The following is a 22979-nucleotide window of genomic DNA, read 5'->3' on the forward strand; positions in this document are numbered from 1 at the left end:
CAGACAGTAAATTAAGGGAGTGTGTATTGCAGAGTTTCCAGTTACTACCCATGCACCCACACACTTCCTGAATGTGTGGCAAAAAAAGCACTTGGTGCCACAGTGCTTCTACAACCATGAAAAGTAATTTCATACCCCCTTTAGACCTGAAAGGAGAATGGGCTCCATTGCTAAAATAATTTAAGACAAGGACTGAAAGTGAGTGTACATCACACATGAGGAACCCATTTACAGTTGGAGGGCCAAATTCCCTTCTGGACATTTATTCCTGCATTGCAGGGGGTTGGCCTAGATGACCCTTGGGGTCCCTTCCAATTCTACAATTTTATTATTCCCAGGGCCACATGGCAGGGCTAGAGGCAAAGTGGCAACAAATGTAAATGTTTCTACAGCAGGCTACTTTCTACACAGTTCTTTGTATCCCCTCCAGACAAGCAAGAGTTTGAGGACAAACACCAGCCAGGCAAAAACACTCAAGAAGGATGTGAAACAGGTCCAGTGAAGGGCCAGGCATGAGGACAGTTCTGAGGGCCAGAAAGAGAGGCATGTGGGGGCTACATCTGGTCACTGAGTCTGCTGTACAGGCTGCATGAGCACATGTCAATGCAAGGGGAAGCATAGGGATCAATACATACTTTCAAAGGTTAAGCAAAGGGGGAGGCAGGGGGAGAAGGAAAGACACAAAGCAGGTAAGAAAAACACCATCCTGTTGTTTAATATTTTAAAAGCATTAGTAAAATATGAGCATACGGAAGAAAAGATCAGTTGCTGTTCTGCCATTCTACCTGCAGTGAAGTCTTCACAACACTGATGGCAAGTATCTGCACGCACACATTACAGCTTAAGACCAGTAAGACCACAGCCAAACTGAGGCCCACATTGCATCAATGGCTATGTAGTCACAAAGGAAGGAGAACTTGCAGTTAAAACTAGAGAAGTCTTTCATATTTTTGCTTGGATCCAAAAAGAACTTTATTTTTAAGGAAGTTTGCGGAAGAGATGTTTCCTGTCCACTTCTCCCCACTGTGTGCATCCCCCCTTTACCCTGAAAAAGAAAATCCTCTCTGGATGGTCTGGGGGACCCTCCTGAACAATATGGAATGTGGTTCAGGGGGGAAGAAAGGACAGGAAGCTTTCCTTTCATAAAGTTCCTTCAATTTATTTAGGAACAAAGCCTCTGCCTGAGCACATGCTCAGAAGGCATGACTCATTAAAATATGTAAGGGTCACAGAAGGGAGAAGCTCAACACTGGGAAGAATTTCCACAACAACATAACCATCTTTGGCCCAGTCTCCCCACAATCCATGTAACATTCTTGAGAAGCAACATAACCTCTATGAAACCAAAGGTGACTTCTGTGGATAGGTCACTCTTGGGGGGTACACTGAGTTGTGCATAGGTACACTAGTCCAGCGTTTCCCAACCTTGGGTCTCCAGCTGTTTTTGGACTACAGCTCCCATCATCCCTAGCTAGCAAGAACAGTAGTCAGGGATGACAGGAATTGTAGTATGAAAACAGCTGGAAGCCAAGGGCTGGGAAACCCTGCACTAATGTTTGGATGTAATCAACACTCATGCAAAACTAAATTCTCCATCGGCAAGGGGTTTTTTTTGGATGCCACTTTGGTACCAAGTACGCAGTGTGACCAGAAGAAATATTAAGAAACAAAACCCACCCATCGCCAGCCTTCTGTCCCTCAAATATCCCATATGGGTAAGTTTTTTCAACATGCCCTGATTTAGAAAATGAGCTGCTGCTACAAAAATAACCTATGAAGAAATCGGTGCTGAATGAACCAGCATTCTTGGGTCAGCCGCAAAACTGACCGTTTCAACATCCATTACTGGTTCACTAAAATATTAACCATTATCTGGTTCTCCCTTTTATCTCATTTACTTTTAACTGTGGTTGGCTGAAAAACTGGCAAACAATTGACTTTTACACGGCAGCTTTTTTTGGATTTAAAATCAGCTGCTTCGGCAGAACACCTCACATACACAAACCTGTTTCAAAAGAAGTCAGAAGAAACGTCCAAGTGCAGCAGTGCTTCTTGTTGTCTGCAAGGGAGACAAAATCACTGCAGAATGAGACCCACAGCTGGTCACACAGCAGTGAAGCAGACTTGTGTGAACATAAAATTATGAAATTCTTTTTTCCACAAACAGTGGCAAAGGCACAGTCTCAAGGGGTGGGAAAGGCTCTGGGAGGACCATAAACCTCTCAATGTCTTTTGCGCCCCAGTAATTGCATGATTCAGCAGTCCTGCTGCCATCGCTTAGCAACAAGACAAGAGGCTTTTCCACTGGAACCTGCTGCATCCTTATAGCACCACCATCCTGTGATCTCCACACTGTCGACACTCCCATGATTCAGGCGTCATATCTCCACATCACTTTCTTTATCGTTATCATGGTCACCATCGTAGAACTCATTTGAAGCCTCTGGCCTGCAAGACAAGTTAACACAGGAGTGAGGCGGCCAAAAATTAAGCACAGACACTGGAAACCTGCCCGCCTAAAATGGCAGCAACTACATGCTTCTGGAAATCAGCAATCTAAACAATAAGCAAAAGCCCAAATCTATGTAGTGTTGGTTCTGGGAGGCACAAATCATAGTTCCTCCAGTTGGGCTGGGGTGCAAAAACGGGACGATTCTACTTGAGGGATAAACAGAAACATACCTGCTGTAGTTCTCCTCGGAACCTCTCTCTTCAGGATCAGGCTCATCTGTGCGATCATAATTCAGCAAATCAGAAGGGACGTCATGGATCTGGACGCTGGGTGCATGGTTCAGCATCTTCAAATTCTCAAATATAGTTTGCCGAATTTGATCTAAGTACTGGTCAGAAGAGAAGGGGGGGCGAAAGCAGGTCATATCATAGAGGCCTTCAGGTACGAAAATGTTTATAAAGTTACTGCCATCACTCCAGCCTGGCTGTCAGAAATGCCAATGGTGCTACCGGGAGATTTTCTCTTACTGCAGGAGTAGAGAAACCATTTGGTAAGGGCCCAAGGGCCGACAGGAACCTGTCCAAATTGCCAGGGCCAAAACAAAAGCAAAACTCCTAAGGGAGTGGGAAACAAAAAGCCCCCACACACCCACAAAACATGCACCAGACACCAAGCACACAGCACTCCCCCTCTTCTCCCCCACCCTCTCTCTCACAAACAGAGCATTCCAGACACAAAATAAAATTCCTCTCTAAGGAGCAGATGGGGCTTTTATCTAGGATCTTGATGCTAAGTACAGCAGCACTAGGTTTAGAGATAAGCCCTCCGCCTATTCCTTCAGAGCAAAAGGCAGCACTTCCATCCACTCAGCATTTGGGGGGGGGGGGTTTACAGAAAAATGCTGCTTTTAAAATCAAAGGGCAGGCAGAGAGCTTATCTCCAATCCAAGAGCAGAGATAGGAGCTCCTTCTGCTGTCTTTTTCCTCTCTCAACGGGGCCATTGCTAATCTTAGCACGGTGGCACTTGTAACATAAATTAAAAATCCCTTTAATTGTCACTTATGACATCAGGTGATTAGTAATGATCTGGATGAAATCCATCAATGTGAAGTCCATGTAAGATATTAGGTACATTTGGCAGGCAGTTCATAGAATTAGAAAGGCAGTGCTCAGTATATTCCAATTTAGACAGGAGTCACACTCCTCTTAAAATATCAAGATTGCAGCTGGGAGGTCCTGCTTGATTGAGCCCTGACTCTTGGTGTCTTCTATGCTTATGATAACTTTTTATTCTCTTGCTAATTATGCTGTTTGAAATATGCATTTTATAGTGGACTTAGAATAGAATCTTAGAATCATAGAGTTGGAAGAGACCACAAGGGCCATCCAGTCCAACCCCCTGCCAAGCAGGAAACACTATCAAAGCATTCCTGACAGATGGCTGTCAAGCCTCTGCTTAAAGACCTCCAAAGAAGGAGACTCCACCACACTTCTTGGCAGCAAATTCCACTGTCGAACAGCTCTTACTGTCAGGAAGTTCTTCCTAATGTTTAGGTGGAATCTTCTTTCTTGTAGTTTGAATCCATTGCTCCATGTCCACTTCTCTGGAGCAGCAGAAAACAACCTTTCTCCCTCATCTGTATGACATCCTTTTATATATTTGAACATGGCTATCGTATCACCCCTTAACCTTCTTTTCTCCAGGCTAAATATGCCCAGCTCCCTAAGTCGTTCCTCATAAGGCATTGTTTCCAGGCCTTTGACCATTTTGGTTGCCCTCTTCTGGACACGTTCTAGCTTGTCAGTATCCTTCTTGAACTGTGGTGCCCAGAACTGGACACAGTACTCCAGGTGAGGTCTGACCAGAGCAGAATACAGTGGTACTATTACTTCCCTTGATCTAGATGCTATACTCCTGAATAAGACTGGGCCCAAGACAGAACCCTGTGGCACCCCACTAGTCACTTCTCTCCAGGCCAGGATGAAGAAGAGCCATTGATGAGCACCCTTTGGGTTCAGTCAGTCAGCCAGTTACAAATCCACTGAATGGTAGCATTGTCTAGCCCACATTTTACCAGCTTCTTTACAAGAATATCATGGGGCACCTTGTCAAAGGCCTTGCTGAAATCAAGATATGCTACATCCACAGCGTTCCCTTCATCTACCAGGCTTATAACTCTGTCAAAAAATGAGATCAGATTAGTCTGACATGACCTATTTTACAGAAACCCATGCTGACTTTTAGTGATCACAGCGTTCCTTTCTAGGTGCTCACAGGCTGTTTGCTTAATGATCTGCTCTAGAATCTTTCCTGGTATTGATGTCAGGCTGACTGGGTGGTAATTGTTTGGGTCCTCCTTTGTCCCCTTTTCGAAAATAGGGACAACATTTGCCCTCCTCCAGTCTGCTGGGACTTTGCCTGTTCTCCAGGAATTCTCAAAGATTATTGCCAGTGGTTCAGAAATCACCTCTGTCAGTTCTTTTAATACTCTTGGATGTAGTTCATCTGGCCCTGGAGACTTGAATACATCTAAACTAGCCAAGTATTCTTGTACTACCTCCTTACTTGTTCTAGGCTGTGTTTCCCCTGCTGAATCATCTGCTCCATATTCTTCAGGTCGGGCATTGTTTTTTTTCTTTTTTGGAGAAGACTGAGGCAAAGAAGGTATTGAGGAGTTCTGCCCTTTCTCTGTCCCCTGTTCGCATTTCACCATCTTCTCCTCTAAGTGATCCCACTGTTTCCCTGTTCTTCTTTTTGCTACGGACATACCCATAATAGCCCTTTTTTGTTGTTTTTAACCTCCCTAGCAAGCCTGAGTTCATTCTGTGCTTTAGCTTTTCTGACTTTGTCTCAACACGTGCTGGCTATTTGTTTGAATTCCTCTCTGGTGGTTTCCCCCTTTTTCCATTTTTTGTACATATCCCTTTTAAATCTTAACTCAGTTAAAAGTTCTTTAGATAGCCACCCTGGGTTGTTTAGGCACCTTCCATGTTTCCGTCTCATTACTTCCTTTAGTAATGTTTTCTTTTGAAATATTCAAGTTAATTTTTTTGTTAACTCTGCTGTGTTAAATGTGCATTTTGTAGTTGACCTCTTTTGTAATGTTTTATTTTGAAATATGTAAGATAAAATTTTAGTTTCCTGTTGCTTTGAATGTATACTTGACTTTCTTTAGTAATGTTTTATTTGATGTTTTAATGTAGGTTGTAAACCACTTTGAAATTTTTTCTTAAAAATATAGATCAGTATAGAATGAAATTATTAATGATAATAACAACTATTTGCCCAAAATGAATTTGCAGGTCCAGAATGATCCCAACCACTTTCTTACTGAGGCATAGGCAAACTTGGCCCTCCAGATGTTTTGGGACTACAACTCCCATCCCTAGCTAACAGGACCAGTGGTCAGGGATTATGGGAATTGTAGTCTCAAAACATCTGGAGGCTTGCTCTTACTGCTTGGAATGGGCTTTGGGAAACCAGAAGCAGCAATAGTGCAACTTTTGAAAATGACAAGGCAGAAGACATGGTGGGAGGCCAAAGCAGAGCTAACTGAAAAGTATATGGCCAAAGTGACTTACCTGCCTCGAGTTCTGATTTTCAATTCGAGTGCTGACATCAGGGTGGAGGGTAAAGTCTGGAGCAAAGTATTCAAAGTACTCTGCATAGAGACAGACAATTCGTGTGGATACATGCATACTGATGTTTATACATTTTAAAATAAGGAGGAAATCCATGCACAATCCCTTTCAAACAACTCTACAAGCCTGTGCAACAACTAACTAAACAGCAAGCTGCAGCTCTTCTCGCCTGAAGGAGGAATCTCTCTCAATGCCTTTGCTCCCTTTATGTAAATTAATGAATCAGCTGGTTTTCCAGCTGCTTAGCACTGATGAAAACATAGACTCAAATTCTGCTTCATCTACGAAGCTGTAATGCCATCAAACCAACAAATATCTTTCTATGAAGCTTTAATGAAGATTCAACACAGGGACACCCCATTTCCACTACTCTTTACTTGGAATTTGGTTAGAGCAGAAATACATGATAAATGATGGTCTAGCCGCTGTGGTTAAACCACTGAGCCTAGGGCTTGCTGATCAGAAGGTCGGCGGTTCGAATCCCTGTGACGGGGTGAGCTCCCGTTGCTTGGTCCCAGCTCCTGCCAACCTAGCAGTTCGAAAGCACGTCAAAATGCAAGTAGATAAATAGGAACCGCTACAGCGGGAAGGTAAACGGTGTTTCCATGTGCTGCTCTGGTTTGCCAGAAGCGGCTTTGTCATGCTGGCCACATGACCTGGAAGCTATACGCCGGCTTCCTCGGCCAATAATGCAAGATGAGCGCGCAACCCCAGAGTCGGTCACGACTGGACCTAATGGTCAGGGGTCCCTTTACCTTTACCTTTAAATGGACAATACATATTTTCAATCAGTTTTCTGGTTTGCATAACACAGAATTATTGAGAATCAGTATTGATGAGCAAATGTAAATAACCGCTGAAAGCTCCAAATGGAAAAAATAGCAGGATTAAATAATCTGGTTTAAGATAATTTGCCTCAAATAATTAGAAAAGCATAGGCAGATATGAAAAGGTTGGCCAAAGGTTGGTCGCCACCTCCACCACGTAAATCTGCTTAACCCTAATATTTTGAAACAAACGGAAAGATGCTGTTGGTGAATTACAGATTAACCAACCCCAACCCCCAACAAATCATGCTGGAGAATTTAGATGAGGTGGATATATCCCTGCACCCAGCCCAACCCAGAGGTTGGCAGGGCTGTTTCACCAGCAAGAGGTTCCCCACTGTAAGTGCCCAAGCAAGGGGCAGAAGCTACCACTGGCAGCGTTGATGACAGCAGCCAATAGCACCCCCAAAATGGAGTGTTTCTGGGTAGAGGTGGGCTAGAACCCACATCAGCAGGGCTGCTGTCACATGATAACAATGGGCCCAACCAGGGCCTGGACACCAATATAGTGAGCTGACATTTTCCTCTGCACACCACACCTGCAACAAGGTTCTACAGGGGGCAGTGGCTACTCCATGAAGCCTTGTCATTGCTTTTGAACTATCCCCCTAAGTTATCTAGATACTAATAACTTGGGGAAACTAAATATGCTACAAGTGAAATCAGTGACGTTTTAACACGTAGGTCCTCAACTTACCACTATATGGAAGCTCCTCACTAATTGCTTCATCTACAAGTAATGATGTTTCATAAGTCCTAAAACGAAAGGCAGATAATTTCAATCCAGAGTACAGTGAAGTCTTCACATGACACAAACCTGTGCCATTTTATATCCAAGGAAGGTGAAGCCCCAACCCATTATCAACAAAAGCTTCCAGAAGACTCACCAGCACCGGGCCACATTGCGAACTGTGTAGCCACCTCCTCCTAACACCAGGAGGGGTATGTTGAAACTCTTTACATATTCTACGCATTCCCTAGGATTCAAAGTTATAAAATTCAGAAATGAATTCCTCTCAAACTTGCTTACAGTCATCTATGTGCTGTACATAAACCATCACCCTTTATATGGCTACTAAAAGGTTTGGAAGAATTACAAATAACTAACAACACAGGCTCTATTTACTCAGGTGTATGCTCCGGAGCGCGTTAAAAGTGGGAGGTTTATTTCAGACTGTGATCAAAAGCCCAGAAAAATATATGCAGCACCAAGAGTCAGTGTGAACTCTCTAAAGTCCTAAATATTGGAAAAGTTGAGTAATGTGTATTATGTACAAATACACACAATATACACACAATTACTTATTCTGAGCTAAATACTGATCTTTCAGTAAAGAGAGCCTAGGTAGGTATGTACTATTAACCCATCTGTACCATTCCAAGGTAATTCTTAGTATAATTGTGGGAGGCATACACAATTAATAGAGAACAACCAAAACCTGTAAACTCTCTGCTTATCTTGTCTTTGTGAGAAAGCAGATAATTGTGCAGGTGTGCCTTAGAGAACACACCTGCTTACAGAAAGGGACAACTGATCCAAACATGTTAACAAAAGTGGAACAACAATACAATCACTGCTACAAAGCACAAAATCAACAAAGTTTGACCTAACACTACATTATTGCTCAGGAAATCAGAAATGAATCCTCATGAGCCAGGATGAGAATCGAATTCTCAGAGGGGGGGGGGGGGAGAGAGAGACAGGGATTCAGACTGTTAACTACCAAGGACCAAAAAAGATGTGACATAGATACACATTAATGCAGGGGTCGCCAAAGTTTTTGGAACAGTGGGCACATTTTGAATTTGGGGAAAGTGCCTGTCACAAAATGACTGCCGTTGGGGCAAAGCACAATTACAGCAAGTACACTCACTGCTGCTTCCCCCTTCCAGACCTCATGCTTATTGTGGGAAATAAGCTATGTCCTGCTTGTGGAGATCACGTGGCAAGTATTTCACACTAATAGGAAAAATAAACAAGGTGGCCACACTCCTGTCTCTCTCACACACACACACACACACACACACACAGAGAGAGAGAGAGAGAGAGAGAGAGAGAGAGAGAGAGAGAGAGAGAGACCCATCTCTCACATATATACTTCACAAATGCCTCTCGCTCTCCACCCAAGTGCACCTTTCCCTCTCTCAAAGCACACATTCATGCATACCTCTTGCTCACATACGTATCTCAGTCTCTCACAGACCATATGCATGACTCTCCCCCTTCCAGCTCTCTTTCATACATACAAACACAACACTACACATGCATTTCTCATCGCTCTCAAGTGCATCTCTCCCAATTTACATGCAGAACCCATTCAAGGGGTGAAGCAAGTGGACACCACCAACTCCACATGGCTGGCAGGCAACAAGCAAGCAAAGATGGATCACTAGGCGAGCAGAGAAGCAATCCCTGCCACTTCTCCCCCCCCCCTCCAAAAGCAACCCTTCAAAAGTAACCAGAATGCAAGGAGGCCAACCCTTCCAGCTTTCTTTTATTTTTAACTGAAGCAACCACAAGGGCTCTGATTTTTATCAGAGCAGCAGCATTGTTTATGCAATATAGTTCATTCACCATAGCAAGCAGCTATTTAGCCTATATCTGGAAATAAATATAGTAAAACTGCATTTTTCCACTGTGGGGACAATAGCACGTTTATCGGAAAGCAGATTTTACTGAAGCAGAACAGGTGGAGGTGTTAAACTTTTTATCACACTGTTTTTCAATCACATACACACCAATTAATTCCACTGTGTTTTTCTGCTGCAGGGCTAACAGTCGCTTTGTGGGAGGGGTCAACCTCTCCCTCACCCCTCCAGCACCACTAGTCCAAACAAATGTGAAGCTCCCACAGCTGCATTAAAGGGTAAAAAAGGTGGGAGATCCAATCACATCAGTTTCAGTTCCAATGTGCCCTTTTACTCAACTCATTAAAGGGACTTACCCATGTCCTCTTATGCTGAGGTTAAAGCAACCAAGACGATCACAACCTAGCGAGTCAGCACCACACTTAATGGAGACAAAGAAGAAGAAATGGGGAGAAAACAACAGTATCAGTGCACTAGCTACTGATTATCCAAAACACTCACAACAGAATATCAGGAACGCATCTCATTCCAGCCAGCCCACCTATTTCCCAACCCTCCCCCCATTAGTTCTTCTGTGTAACCACCAAAGGAAATGCAAGTCCACACCCATGACTCTCACTGCTTAGGTCTTCCATCCTCTTACCTGCAGCACTATGCACGTGGGCTGATAGAACTCTATAACTTGATTAATGACTGGCTGGAAGAGGTGTTTGTAACCTTCAAAGAGAAGACAAGACTCTGCTATTATAGCTCCCCTGCTGCAATCTGCACAGAAGACAGAATATCCAGCAAGGCCCAAGAGAAGCCTTCCACTTACTTTGGTCATCAATGCCATCACGCAAAGGTACATTCAGGCAGTAGTAACGGCCACTCTCAGCTCCCACTTCGTACATGTCACCTAGCAGGTGAAAGCAGGGCAAAGTGCAGAATTCAAACTTTGATTTTTTTAAAACAGGTTACTACTAGCTAGCTCAGGGGTCAGCAAACTTTTTCAGCAGGGGGGCCGGACTATATTTTGAAAAAAAAAATATGAGCAAATTCCTATGCCCCACAAATAACCCAGAGATGCATTTTAAATAAAAGGACACATTCTACTCATGTAAAAACACCAGGCAGGCCCCACAATAACCCAGAGATGCATTTTAAATAAAAGGACACATTCTGAACATGCCGATTCCTGGACTGCCCGTGGGCCGGATTTAGAAGGTGATTGGGCCGCATTCGGCCCTCGGGCCTTAGTTTGGGGACCCTGATCTATCTAATCCACAGCCCATCTCTGTTTTCAGCTAACCACTGGAACATTCCCACACTAATGTACCTATCCTATATCTAAGCACTCTGCAGGTATCCAAAATGAAATCTGTATTGCATCTTTAATCCAGCTTGTAATAAGCAATAAAAGGTTTTGTACCTGTACCAGGGAAGAAGTAGTTTCCATATTTGTGAAAGGACACCGTCATGACACGGTCTGTCAAATAAAAAGCCTCCTGAACACCATCTCCATGATGGATATCTATGTCAATGTACAGGACACGTGGGTGATATCTGTCAGAAACCCAAAGACATGTTAGAGAAGCAGGTGGAAGCTGGCAACACCAGGGTGAAATCCTGTATCCAAGCTGCACTGCCACTTCCCTCACCCAGTTGCCAATCCAAGTTTCTTACTCACCAAAAAAGTGTATTTCATGTTGTAGATCAGAAAGGGAAACATTTGTATGTAATTTATAGTTGGGCAGCAGATAGGGAATGGGATTGGAGACAAGCAGGTAATGTGTTTAAATTATCTGTAAAGCCAGACTGGAGGAAGAGGAGGAAGGAATAACTTAGTATTCTTGATGAAGGGAGCAATGCCAAGTAGTAGAAGCCACTGTAATTTATGCCAGTTTAAGTTAAGCAAGCATAAAGTGCACCAGATCCAAATCCCACTCAGGGTGGGGTTTTCAAACACAAGACTGCACCAAAAATGCCAAGCCAGGACTTAAGTATTGCATTTTTTAAACTGGAACAAAATAGTGCAGGCAGGAAAGAAGTGTACCACATCTGGACTCAGCCAGACACAAATAAACAAGAATTATTACATTATGATCAAACACCTGAAGAAGTTTCAATGGAAAGGGAATGCGCAGGGCCACCAGTACAAGAGAAGCCATTTAGACACACAATCTCTAGTGCAGCTCCATTATGCCATTCACAGCACCACCAACACCCCCCCTCCGCCTATGCACCGCTTGCACCAACTCCTTACTTGAGCAGCTCCAAGATGCCGATCACAATGTCATTGACATAACAAAACCCAGAAGCCTGAAAAACAAAAAAGGCAAAAGTGAGTCAGTGAAAAGCAACTAAGTTTTCTTTACCCTCCAAAGCAAGGAAAGTAGACTTGCCTCATTACCTCAAACTTCTTGGCGTGGTGCAGACCTCCAGCCCAGTTTATTGCAATATCACAGATCTAAGGACAGAAGGGGGACATTAGCTCAAAGGAAAGAGGATTATGCTGCCTGAACAGCAATACTTGCCAAGGGGTGATGAATCCCTATATCCTAAGCTACCCCATCCACTCTGCTGACTGCCTTTGCAAAAACAAAACAAAAAAACTGTTAAAGATATCTGAGCTATAGTTTTGTACCCATGAGAGTATTTAGCATTTATACTTCCTAGCATTCTAAGCACTTCATTGTACTCCTCACAAAAAAAACCCCTATAAGGTAGGTCAGAATTAGTACCTCCATATTGGAGATGGGAGGCTAAAAACCACCAAGTGAATTCATGCCCCAGATAGGATTTGAACTGGGGGGTTCCTGAATACCCCACCACGCCATATCAGATATCATAAAGCTCCCCCCCCCCGGAGTCAATGGTTATTATGAATACCATTTTAGTTGCACACAAAAATGGCAAAGCAACTCTTAGAGCGATCTGCTTGACAGCAACTTAAGGATGTGAAGAAGGTCAAGATGACATCACCTTGTTACCTTATTATTCAGTTGTGTTGCTCCTTGCAATGAAGCCCCAGTATATCGAGAACAAAATTCAAACAGCCCTGGGAACACTGGACTATGAGAGAACACAAAATTACACTTAGTTCAGGATAACATGGCAGAAACTTTCCAATGCAAAATAGCTATTTGGGTATGGAAGATCTGACCATATCAATAGATGTGAGTAAGAAACCCAAGACAGGCAAGGCAACGTTTTTGTTTAGCAGCCACAGTTGAAATAGGAGTGTGCAGAACTTTTCATCTGCAAGGGACCATGGTTTTACTTGCCAAAGCAAGTGCCTATCCCCAGCAAACATGACAAGCCCTCTACCAATCGTGGAGCAGGGGCTGGGCATCACCCACAATTGCAAACAAAACTGTGTTTCCAGTGATGCTCCAAGTACCCTGAAATAGGTAAAAGGTAAAGGGACCCCTGACTATTGCCAGTAGGTCCAGTCGCGGACAACTGTGGGGTTGCAGCGCTCATCTCGCTTTACTGGCTGAGGGAGCCGGCGTACAGCATGTGGCCAGCATGACTAACCTAAAGTAATAACACAACAAATCCCAAGCTCTCCTCTTCAGCTGAAGCAAGTGACTGTAGCACAAGTTGCTCTGTACTTGAAGGACTTTCAAAGTGCAGCACAACTGTAGAGACAATCTCCTACTCACGTCCAAGCTTGAAAGAGGACTGGGTCAAGAGGTGTCTGGAGGGCCTCAGGCATATAGTACAACAGCAGGAATCCTCATTCCCACATCCCCAGCTCCAGCTCCAGCGCTGAAGATGCAGCATGAGGCCAGAGATCAGCGTGAGTTCCTGCCCCTTGAGTAGGGCAGTGTTCTGGAGACCATGAAAATTTGTTACAGTACTGTAGTACACATCCTTGAGGAAGCCAGGAAAATAAGCAATTATTTACTGTTAGCTTATGTTCATAGAGCAAGGGGCGCAGCTGGCGCTGTGGGTTAAACCACAGAGCCTAGGGCTTGCCGATCACAAGGTCAGCAGTTCAAATCCCAGCAACGGGGTGAGCTCCTGTTGCTCAGTCCCTGCTCCTGCCAACCTAGCAGTTCAAAAGCACGTCAAAGTGCAAGTAGATAAATAAGTACTGCTCTGGCGGGAAGGTCAATGGCGTTTCCGTGCGCTGCTCTGGTTCGCCAGAAGCAGCTTGGTCATGCTGACCACATGACCCAGAGTTGTCTGTGACTGGACCTAACGGTCAGGGGTCCCTTTACCTTTACCTTATGTTCATAGAGCACATGAATAAAGGTTGAATGAGTGCCTTCCACTCATCCCCCCCTAGTCAATCTCTCTGCATGACATTCCATTTCCCTTCTCACACCACATTCACACCAGTCAATCATCCACCCTTCTACATCCTCACATATATTTCCACACGTAAATCTGTTTCTAACCAAACAAAGACATAATCTTATTTCTTCTGTCATTCACATCTATAGTAGATTTATTTAGCAAAAAATTTAAACCACTTGATTATATGCAGAACCCCCAAGTTGTTTATAAAAAAATGAAACAAACAATATTGCAATGAAAGACTTTTTTGTTTGAGCAGGCATTTGGGACCTCTGTAATATCTGCCCTGCCCACACCACACATTTTGGGTCCTATCTACCTGATGCATCTAGAAGGTATGCAGCACTTACCAGTCATCCCCCACATTGAAAGCATTGAGGCTCTTGGTGAATCCTTGCATGTTATTTGGAGACACTCGCTGAAGGAAGTCAATGTAATCTTCTGAATGAAAGCGGCACATATCATGCTGAGATGCTTGATATGGCTTAAATACCTGCAAGAGAAATTTCTCCCATTCAGGACTGAATTCAACAGCAGAGCAAGGCTGTACAGCTGTCAGACTCAAAGTTCCAGTTTACACTATCCCTAGTCAAACTTCTATATTTATGCTCACCATGGCATGTGCAGCCATTCCCACTCTCAAAGTTGGGTATCACAGCCAAATAGGTAACAAATGTGGGAAGGCTTTCTTAGCACAAATTGGAAAGGGGAAGGTCAGAAAACTAAAATGCTTTGGCTTGGTGGCAAAGTCAATAAAATTGCTGAGCCCTGCCTCCAGTGATTCCACACTTTGTGAGAGGCTTTACATGTAGTGCATGCAGATTCTGAAATATACCTACAAAGGAATGGATAAAAATATCTTAAAATAAATATTACTGCCTTGAAACCAGGAGCTGTCTTTGACCCAGAAATGCAATGCTTACAATCATCTTCTTATAGAGTCCATAGTGCAGAACCAGACTGTGGGTCAGTGCCAAGCGATGAGGCTTCATGGGATGTCCCGCTCCTAACACAGTAAGAAAGAGGGGGGGGGGACAACACTGTGAAATCAATATCCCCATACCAGAAACAAAGGTTCATTAAGACCTAGCTCATTACTAGCACTTGCCCATAGAGAAAGATCTGCAAACGGAGATAAAAGTAGTATTGTGGGAGAACATTAGGCTGATACATATGAGTCCCTTATAGCAGAAGTATAGCTCCATTGGGTTTACATGGTTAAAAACAGTTGAGTGAAGTACCAATTAATTTCATTGTCTAATTCATTCATTAATTCATTCATTAATTTCATTCATTGTCTAATTCAGTGGTTCCCAACAGGTGGTCCGCGGACCCCCAGGGGTCCGCGAGCTATGCCAGAGGGGTCCGCAAGATGCTATTAGAATAAAAAATATATTAACTATATTTCGTATGATAACAGATTTTTTGTTTTGGCCGCTTCCTGCATGAGCAGAGTCTAGCGCAAAACTAGAATTAGATAGAGGCAGTAGTTCTGCTTTTTGCCATTAGGTAGCGCTTTACAAACACTACTGTTTTGCAAAGAGGCAGCGCGCGCATTCTACTAACGCTCACCTCCCCAATATGCTTTGCGCGCGTCGGCTTCATTTGTGCGCTACTGCGCAGGTACCCTGTCTTCTCCATTCCCCTCCCTCCTCCCTGGCGCGTGCTGCCTCTTTGCAAAACAGTAGTGTTTGTAAACAAAGCGTTGTTTTTCGCAGAAGCTACAGTTCGTGTAGTTAAAAATGGACCGTTGGTTAAAAAGTGGTTCGTTAAAACGATAAAGGCCTACAGATGAAGAGGAAGATAATGCATTTGATGTTCAAGCAAGTAAGTCAGTGACTCTCGAACCGATCTTGTCAGTGTCCATTGAACCTAAATCGTCGGCGTCCCTTGAACCTAACCCTTCCAAGATCAGTGTTAAGCTTACTGGAAAAATTAGATTAGGAATTAGGAATTAGATTTAGGATTAGGAATTAATGGGGGTCCTTGTCACAATAGCGGCTCGATGAGGGGTCCTCGAGAAAATTTTGTTGGGAACCCCTGGTCTAATTCATTAATTTCATTCATTGTCTTTGGCGATTACTCGTAGCCGAGTAAGATTGTCTTCCATAAACATGATTTTAACAATGAGTCCATAAGTGACTGTGGAGGCCAATTCTGGATCCACACGTCCTTCCACAGTGGGGACATTGGTTTCCGGGCGGGAGTTGATCACGGTGTGGATTTGCTAAGTGTGCCTTCCTCTTAGCACGTTTCTCCCTTTCGTTCTGAGTTTGAGCATCTTCAAAGTCCATGGCACCTTTGGTAAAGGCTGTTCTCCAACTGCAGCGCTCACAGGCCAGTGTTTCCCAGTTGTCAGTGTTTATACTACCTTTTTAAAGATTTGCCTTGAGACAGTCTTTAAACCTCTTTTGTTGACCACCAGCATTACGCTTTCCATGTTTAAGTTCAGAATAGAGTAGTTGCTTTGGAAGACGATCATCAGGCACCCGTATCTTATCATAAGAGTGTTCTCTAAGTTAAGTAAATATAGATTCTACATAATGTATGTATGGTTGTTTGGTGGTGTGTGGTTTTTGTTTTGGTTCAGTCAAAATATCCTTTCAATTCCCACCACCCTCACAGGCATGCTTGGTTAGGAACACAGGAGAGGGCCTTCTTGGTGGCTTCTCCCAGACGCACGCCCCCCCCCCCCCGTGGTGATCATTATTACTATTAATTCACCTATTATGACTATGTCAAATGGGGACTCAAGGAGCTGAAAACACAGGAAAATGCAACAATGAAGAAGCAATTCAATGCCTACTGAGTTAAAACTGTGGGATATGTCAGAGAGGACTGACTGCCTCTATGTGACAGTCAGTTTTGTCAGTTGGTCGGTTGGTCTGCTGCTCTAGGAGTGTTAAGTAGTAAATGCTCTGATGGAGTCTTTTTAGGACTCACTAATATCTAGCAGTTTGAAAGCACGTCAAAGTGCAAGTAGATAAATAGGTACTGCTACAGCGGGAAGGTAAACGGCGTTTCCATGTGCTGCTCTGGTTTGCCAGAAGCGGCTTAGTCATGCTGGCCACATGACCTGGAAGCTATACACCGGCTCCCTCGGCCAATAAAGTGAGATGAGTGCCGCAACCTCAGAGTCGGTCACGACTGGACCTAATGGTCAGGGGTCCCTTTACCTAATATCTAGTACAGGGGTGGCGAACTCCCAAGAGACTGCGATCTACTCACAGAGTTAAAAACTGGCAGTGATCTACCCCCTTTTTGGGGTAAGTTGTTAAGCTTTTTTTAAGGAAGGAGGAGGAAAGCCCCATTTTTTAGGAGGGCAGGGCAAAGTTGTTGAGCTTTTTTTTTAGGGAAGCCGAAGTTGTTGAGCTTCTTTGGGATGAGCAGTGATCTACCACAGACATCCAGTGATTTACTGGTAGCTCATGATCTACCTGTTGGACATGCCTGATCTAGTATATAGTTTAAATGTTACGGTATGTAACCTAAGTATGTACTCTGTGAATCTGAGAGTAAAGTAGTTTATGTTATTATCATTCAGATTCATGTGTATTTTCTTTTAAGAGGGACAAAAGGGATTATCAACCAGGAAGGCAAGAAGGTAGAAGGCATAGTTATTAAAAGGACTCAAACGAGTTAGCAATCCGCTTGCTGCTGTGTAAACCCAAACAATGAATCCTTTAACTCTGCTATATTTTATAAACGTTCCTACTAGATATAAATATAGAAGATGCATGAGAGTGGGTTTAAAAGGGTTTGGGGTGGGGAGGAAGGGAAACCTCAGTGACTGGAACTCTTGCTGCTTATTTTAAAAGCGGGGGCTGTTTTCTGAAGGGAGAGGCAGACATCACGCGGAGGCGGAGGCAGCGGGCCACTCCGCAGCAGACGGCCCGCTCCGCCCGGCGAGACCCGACCTGCGGCCTTTTCCGACCCACCCTCGGCTCCCCTCGCACCGGCCCCCGCAGAACCCGCCGCCGCGCCGCGCACCATAGTGGAAGTTCCCCACGTCCGGGTCGTAGAAGTAGGCCACCGTCTTCGCCATGGCAACCCCTCGCGGAACGGCCCCGCCGAGTAACGGGCGACCCGCGCGGTGCCGCGCCGCCGACGTCACCACGCCGCCGACGCACACACGGAGGCTCCGCCCACAAGTGAAAGCCTACGACACAGCGCAACACCGCTCGTTCGCTCGCCCGGGCTCCTCCTGGCTTCTCGCCCGGCCGCTCTCGCGACATCCAAAGCGAGAGGCCTTGGTCTTCGTGGGTGGGGCGTGGGCGGAGTTATAGCACGACTTTCTTGGGCTACGTCGCCCGGGATTGGCTCGTCGGTAATGAAAGTAAATCATGGTTCCGCCCCGTTCTACCCCGCGCACGCGCGCACAGGCAGCAGCAGTGAAGGCTCAAGAAAAGAGAACAGAATAAGAAGTACAGTAATTACATATCTGTCGATAGCGATATCTATTTATAGATATGTATACGGTTACTAAAGGGTCGGAAAAAGAAGGGGAAACCTTCCGTTTTATTTACTTATTTCATAAGATGTGTACACTGCTTGATTGTTAAAAACTTCAAAGCTGTTTACAAAAAGGTAAAATCAAGAAAAATCTACAACTCTGCTTTAAAGCATTCAAACGTTAAAATACCAAAGCAGATTAAAATCACTTCCAACTTTCTAAGCATCCGGGCAGACTTGTCTAAGGCGCTGAATGGAGTACAGTGAAGGTGCCTTCTTGATCTCAATAGGAAGGAGTTTCAAAGTGCAGGTGCTACCCCACTAAACGATTGAGTTCTTAAAAATGTGGAACGGAGTATGTGCCAGCTCAGCTGCAGTCATGGACCCTTATGTTCACTAAATGTTTGCTCCCAGAATAATACCCAAAACAACAACAGCAAACCTTCATGTGTGGATCTAATACTATTTGAACTTAGGTGTTAGTAGTTACACAAAGAATTTTCCCAGATTGAAAACCACATTCTTATTTACCTGTAACACTTGAAAGAGACCCCTTGCTTTATTTTCATATCACTGCAGTATAAAATCTGTACAGTGGTACCTCGGTTTATGAACACAATTGGTTCCGGAAGTCGGTTCATAAACTGAAGCGTTCATAAACTGAAGCGAACTTTCCCATTGAATGTAATGGAAAGTGGATTAATCCGTTCCAGATGGGTCCGCGGAGTACTTAAACTGAAGCGTTCATAAACTGAAGCGAACTTTCCCATTGAAAGTAATGGAAAGTGAATTAATCCGTTCCAGATGGGTCCGCGGCATTCGTAAACTGAAAATTCGTAAACCGAGGTGTTCATAAACCAAGGTTCCACTGTATGTGCAAGTGTGTGAAGAAAGGAGAACAGAAAAGCAGGATACTGTAATTAGGAAATGGTAGAATGGCTTTCTAGAGAAATGAAGGCAAGTGGGATGTATTTTCTTTAAAAGATGGAGCTATACTGTAGATAAACCTGGCTGGCTTAAACAAGGTGGCGGGAGAGCTCTTAGACCCCATTAGAGCATCACTCCTCCCTCCCTCCCTAAGCCAGGCAAAAGAGCTTTTAGGGAACTAGCCTAAGTCCACTAACCGCACACCATTGAAAACTAAACTCTAGAGAGAAAAAGAAAAGTGTTTTATTTAACATTGCAAGCCTACATCCTTAGGTTGGGGTGTCTTCCCCAGAACTGCTTCCTCCTGATAGAACATTTTGCTTCCCGCTATCATTATTTGTCCTGTGGGCCATATGCATTTCCTGAAGGCTTTTCATGCAACCCATATATGACTATTGAAATCCTCCTTCACTTTTAAATATATATGCATATATACCATATGTCCATTGTGGAAGCAGTAATGAAAACCAGCATTAACCCTCATCATTTCAAATCTATATAATGCTACAGAGAAACATTTAAAAGGATCAATTCACTTTTTTAATTCTTTTTTCTTTTTGCATTTGCATTGGTTTTAAGCAACAAAACACAGAACAAGGATAACAGCCCTCCAGCTATAGTTAAGCATCTAAAACAGTTCTTATTAAATTAATTTGCTTAATATGGACAAACTTGATAATACATTAGCTGTAGCCCAGGCATAGGCAACCTTGGCTCGCCAGATGTTTTGGAACTACAACTCCCATGATCCCTAGCTAACAGGGCCAGTGGTCAGGGATCATGGGAGTTCCAAAACATCTGGAGAGCCAAGGTTGCCTATGCCTACTGTAGCCCTATCCTCTGCCCCAGAAGTGCCATATCAGGTGTGCCTTTGCCACTGTCCCAAAAAATTACTTTGGGTAGAAGCCCAGTTTAATTGGGACATGACATCCCTGATTTGGCTCAGAATGCCTGAGTGTTTCAATGTCTATAATGATTGCACACTTAACGTTCCCTCTGGACTGTACCTCTAAGAGAGGTGCAGCAACCAATTAGATCACAGAATTTGCATTTAAGACAATTAAGTCCCATTAACTTGTGGTCTGTGGGTTGCAGCATTAATCCCATCACACCTTTTAAGGTTGGAAGACATCAATTGCCCTGTTTAGCAGCTGTTGAGTGAAAGTGTTGAGTGGCTGTAGCCCTGAATATCCTGTATAGGGAAGCTTTTTAATGTGCAATGTTTTGTTATGTTTTTATATACCTTGGAAGCCAACCAGAGTGGCTGGCGCAGCTCAGTCAGATGGGCAGGGTACAAATACTACTGCTACTGCTACTACTTGTTGTTGTTTAGTCGTTTAGTAGTGTCCGACTCTTCGTGACCCCATGGACCATAGCATGCTAGGCACTCCTGTCTTGCACTGCCTCCTGCAGTTTGGTCAAACTCATGTTCGTAGCTTCAAGAACACTGTCCAACCATCTTATCCTCTGTCGTCCCCTTCTCCTAGTGCCCTCAATCTTTCCCACATCAGGGTCTTTTCCAGGGAGTCTTCTCTTCTCATGAGATGGCCAAAGTATTGGAGCCTCAGCTTCATGATCTGTCCTTCCAGTGAGCACTCAGGGCTGATTTCCTTCAGAATGGATAGGTTTGATCTTCTTGCAGTCCATGGGACTCTCAAGAGTCTCCTCCAGCACCATAATTCAAAAGCATCAATTTTTCGGCGATCAGCCTTCTTTATGGTCCAGCTCTCACTTCCATACATCACTACTGGGAAAACCATAGCTTTAACTAGACGGACCTTTGTCGGCAAGGTGATGTCTCTGCTTTTTAAGATGCTGTCTAGGTTTGTCATTGCTTTTCTCCCAAGAAGCAGGCGTCTTTTAATTTTGTGACTGCTGTCACCATCTGCAGTGATCAAGGAGCCCAAGAAAGTAAAATCTCTCACTGCCTCTATTTCATGGATCAATGCCTTGTCGTGGCGAAGGGGCTTGAATAACTCAGAGAAGCTATGAGCTATGCCATGCAGGGCCACCCAAGATGGACAGGTCATAGTGGAGAGTTTTGACTAAACGTGATCCACCTGGAGAAGGAACTGGCAAGCCACTCCAGTATCCCTGCCAAGAAAACTCCATGGACAAAGACAACTACTACTACTATTCAGTGCATATATGAGAATATGAATAAACATAACTAGCATCAGAGACATGCCTACTACTCCTGGTAGATCTGGTAACTAAACTGTATCCCGGGTCTACCCTCCAATGTTTCTCACTGCACCAACTTCTCTGCCATCTCACCCCTCTCCCTCCTTGCAGGCAAGAGCACCCCATGTGCCAAGAAGCTAGCATGCCTCCATCCTGTACTGCAAGCCACTTTTGCCTCACATCCTTTTTTTAAAAAACAAACAAAAAACCACTCAATGCATCAAGATAACAGCATTGGACTACACTTCAGCATTAACCTCACCCCCACCCCAGCAAAATGGGTACAGTATTAAAAAAAGCCATAGCCTATAATGTTGTAAATATAAATGTTGTAAATATTTACAATTTCAAGGAAGGGACAATATTTTTGGCTAAATAAAATATCTGAGTTAGAAATATAAAGAACTCCCATCTTTGCTGCTACTTTTTATTTTTGAGTTTACACATTACTCCCCAGCTACAGTTACACTCAAATTCTTGATTTCCTCAGAGCAGCATACAAGGTAAACAAACAAACAAATATGCCTACCATCTGACTGGGTTGCCCCAGCCCCTCTGGGCAGCTTCCAGATCGTAGACCAGGGGTCAGCAAACTTTTTCAGCAGGGAGCTGGTCCACTGTCCCTCAGACCTTGTGGGGGGCCAGACTATATTGGGGGGCGGGATGCACAAATTCCCGCGCCACACAAATAACCAAGATATGTATTTTAAATAAAAGGACACATTCTACTTCTGTAAAAACACACTGATTCCTGGACTGTCCACAGGCCAGATTTAGAAGGCTATTGGGCCAGATCCGGCCCCCGGGCCTTAGTTTGCCTACCCATGTCGTTTCACTCCAATTTTTTCTTTGTCTAATTGACTAGATCTGGTTTCCTAAATGTCATTCATTGCTATTACTTCAGTCACCCACTAAGAACAATGAAAGGTAGGAGCAGGCAAATTTATCACAAAAGAAACAAGTACCTGTATGTTTTGCCTCATATCTCAGGCTCCACAAATGCCAGAAACTTAGTTTCCTTTTGTTTTCATTTTTAAAGAATGCTATGTATCTGAGGGTTCTGCCTCATCCTGGCACATTCCCATGGTCTTTGCTCAAAGAACTGTATTTTTAAACTATATATACGGTATTCAGATTTGGCTCTATGCCCTATTGAGAGGAAGAGGAAAATTATTTCGAAAGAATCTAGTGAGTTAACCTGCACCACAGGTACCCATCCAACATTTTTCATGTATTTTTTAAAAAAATGTTAATATTAAAATTGCAGTCAATTATAAAAGGAAGCAATCATACTTCCTTAGATACCCTATAGATCCCAACACAGTTGTACCATTGCTGGATTGCAATCACCTCATTTTCAATATACTGTACATTTATCTTCTTATCATTTAAATCCTTTGTTATTTTTGTCATATCCAAAACTATTTGAAACTGGCAAACAATATCCCTTCCCATTTTAATATTCTTTCTTGCCTCTAATTTTCAAATTGGCTTAGACATTCAAACAGTTTTGGCCACCCTGAGGATTGGGAGAGAACAGGAAACATGCAGGGTCCCCCAGAAAGGCAAGGTGCAAGTGTGAGATAAAGTCAGCACAATTTCTTATAACTAACTACGCC

The 22979-nt window shown here is 43.8% G+C and overlaps 1 protein-coding gene across 2 annotated transcripts; it reads right to left on the reverse strand.

Annotated features, from left to right (window-relative positions):
* Positions 1-690: 690 nt before the first annotated feature.
* HDAC3 (histone deacetylase 3) lies at positions 691-17929 on the reverse strand. Of its 2 annotated transcripts, XM_035103485.3 has the most exons (15): positions 17788-17929; positions 14721-14803; positions 14148-14290; positions 12483-12564; positions 11903-11959; positions 11756-11811; positions 10922-11055; positions 10328-10408; positions 10154-10227; positions 9867-9931; positions 7809-7898; positions 7619-7677; positions 6035-6114; positions 2683-2840; positions 691-2448 (listed from the first exon to the last, which is right to left on the reverse strand). In XM_035103485.3, exons 1-15 carry the CDS (start codon positions 17840-17842, stop codon positions 2379-2381), a joined length of 1287 nt encoding a protein of 428 aa, XP_034959376.1. In that variant the 5' UTR covers positions 17843-17929; the 3' UTR covers positions 691-2378. The 2 variants fall into 2 exon arrangements, with proteins under 2 accessions (XP_034959376.1, XP_088531166.1); XM_088675040.1 differs by having other exon boundaries at positions 2412-2840.
* Positions 17930-22979: the final 5050 nt, after the last annotated feature.

Source organism: Zootoca vivipara, chromosome 8 (genome assembly GCF_965207765.1).
Source record: "Zootoca vivipara chromosome 8, rZooViv2.hap1.1, whole genome shotgun sequence".
NCBI lineage: Eukaryota > Metazoa > Chordata > Lepidosauria > Squamata > Lacertidae > Zootoca > Zootoca vivipara.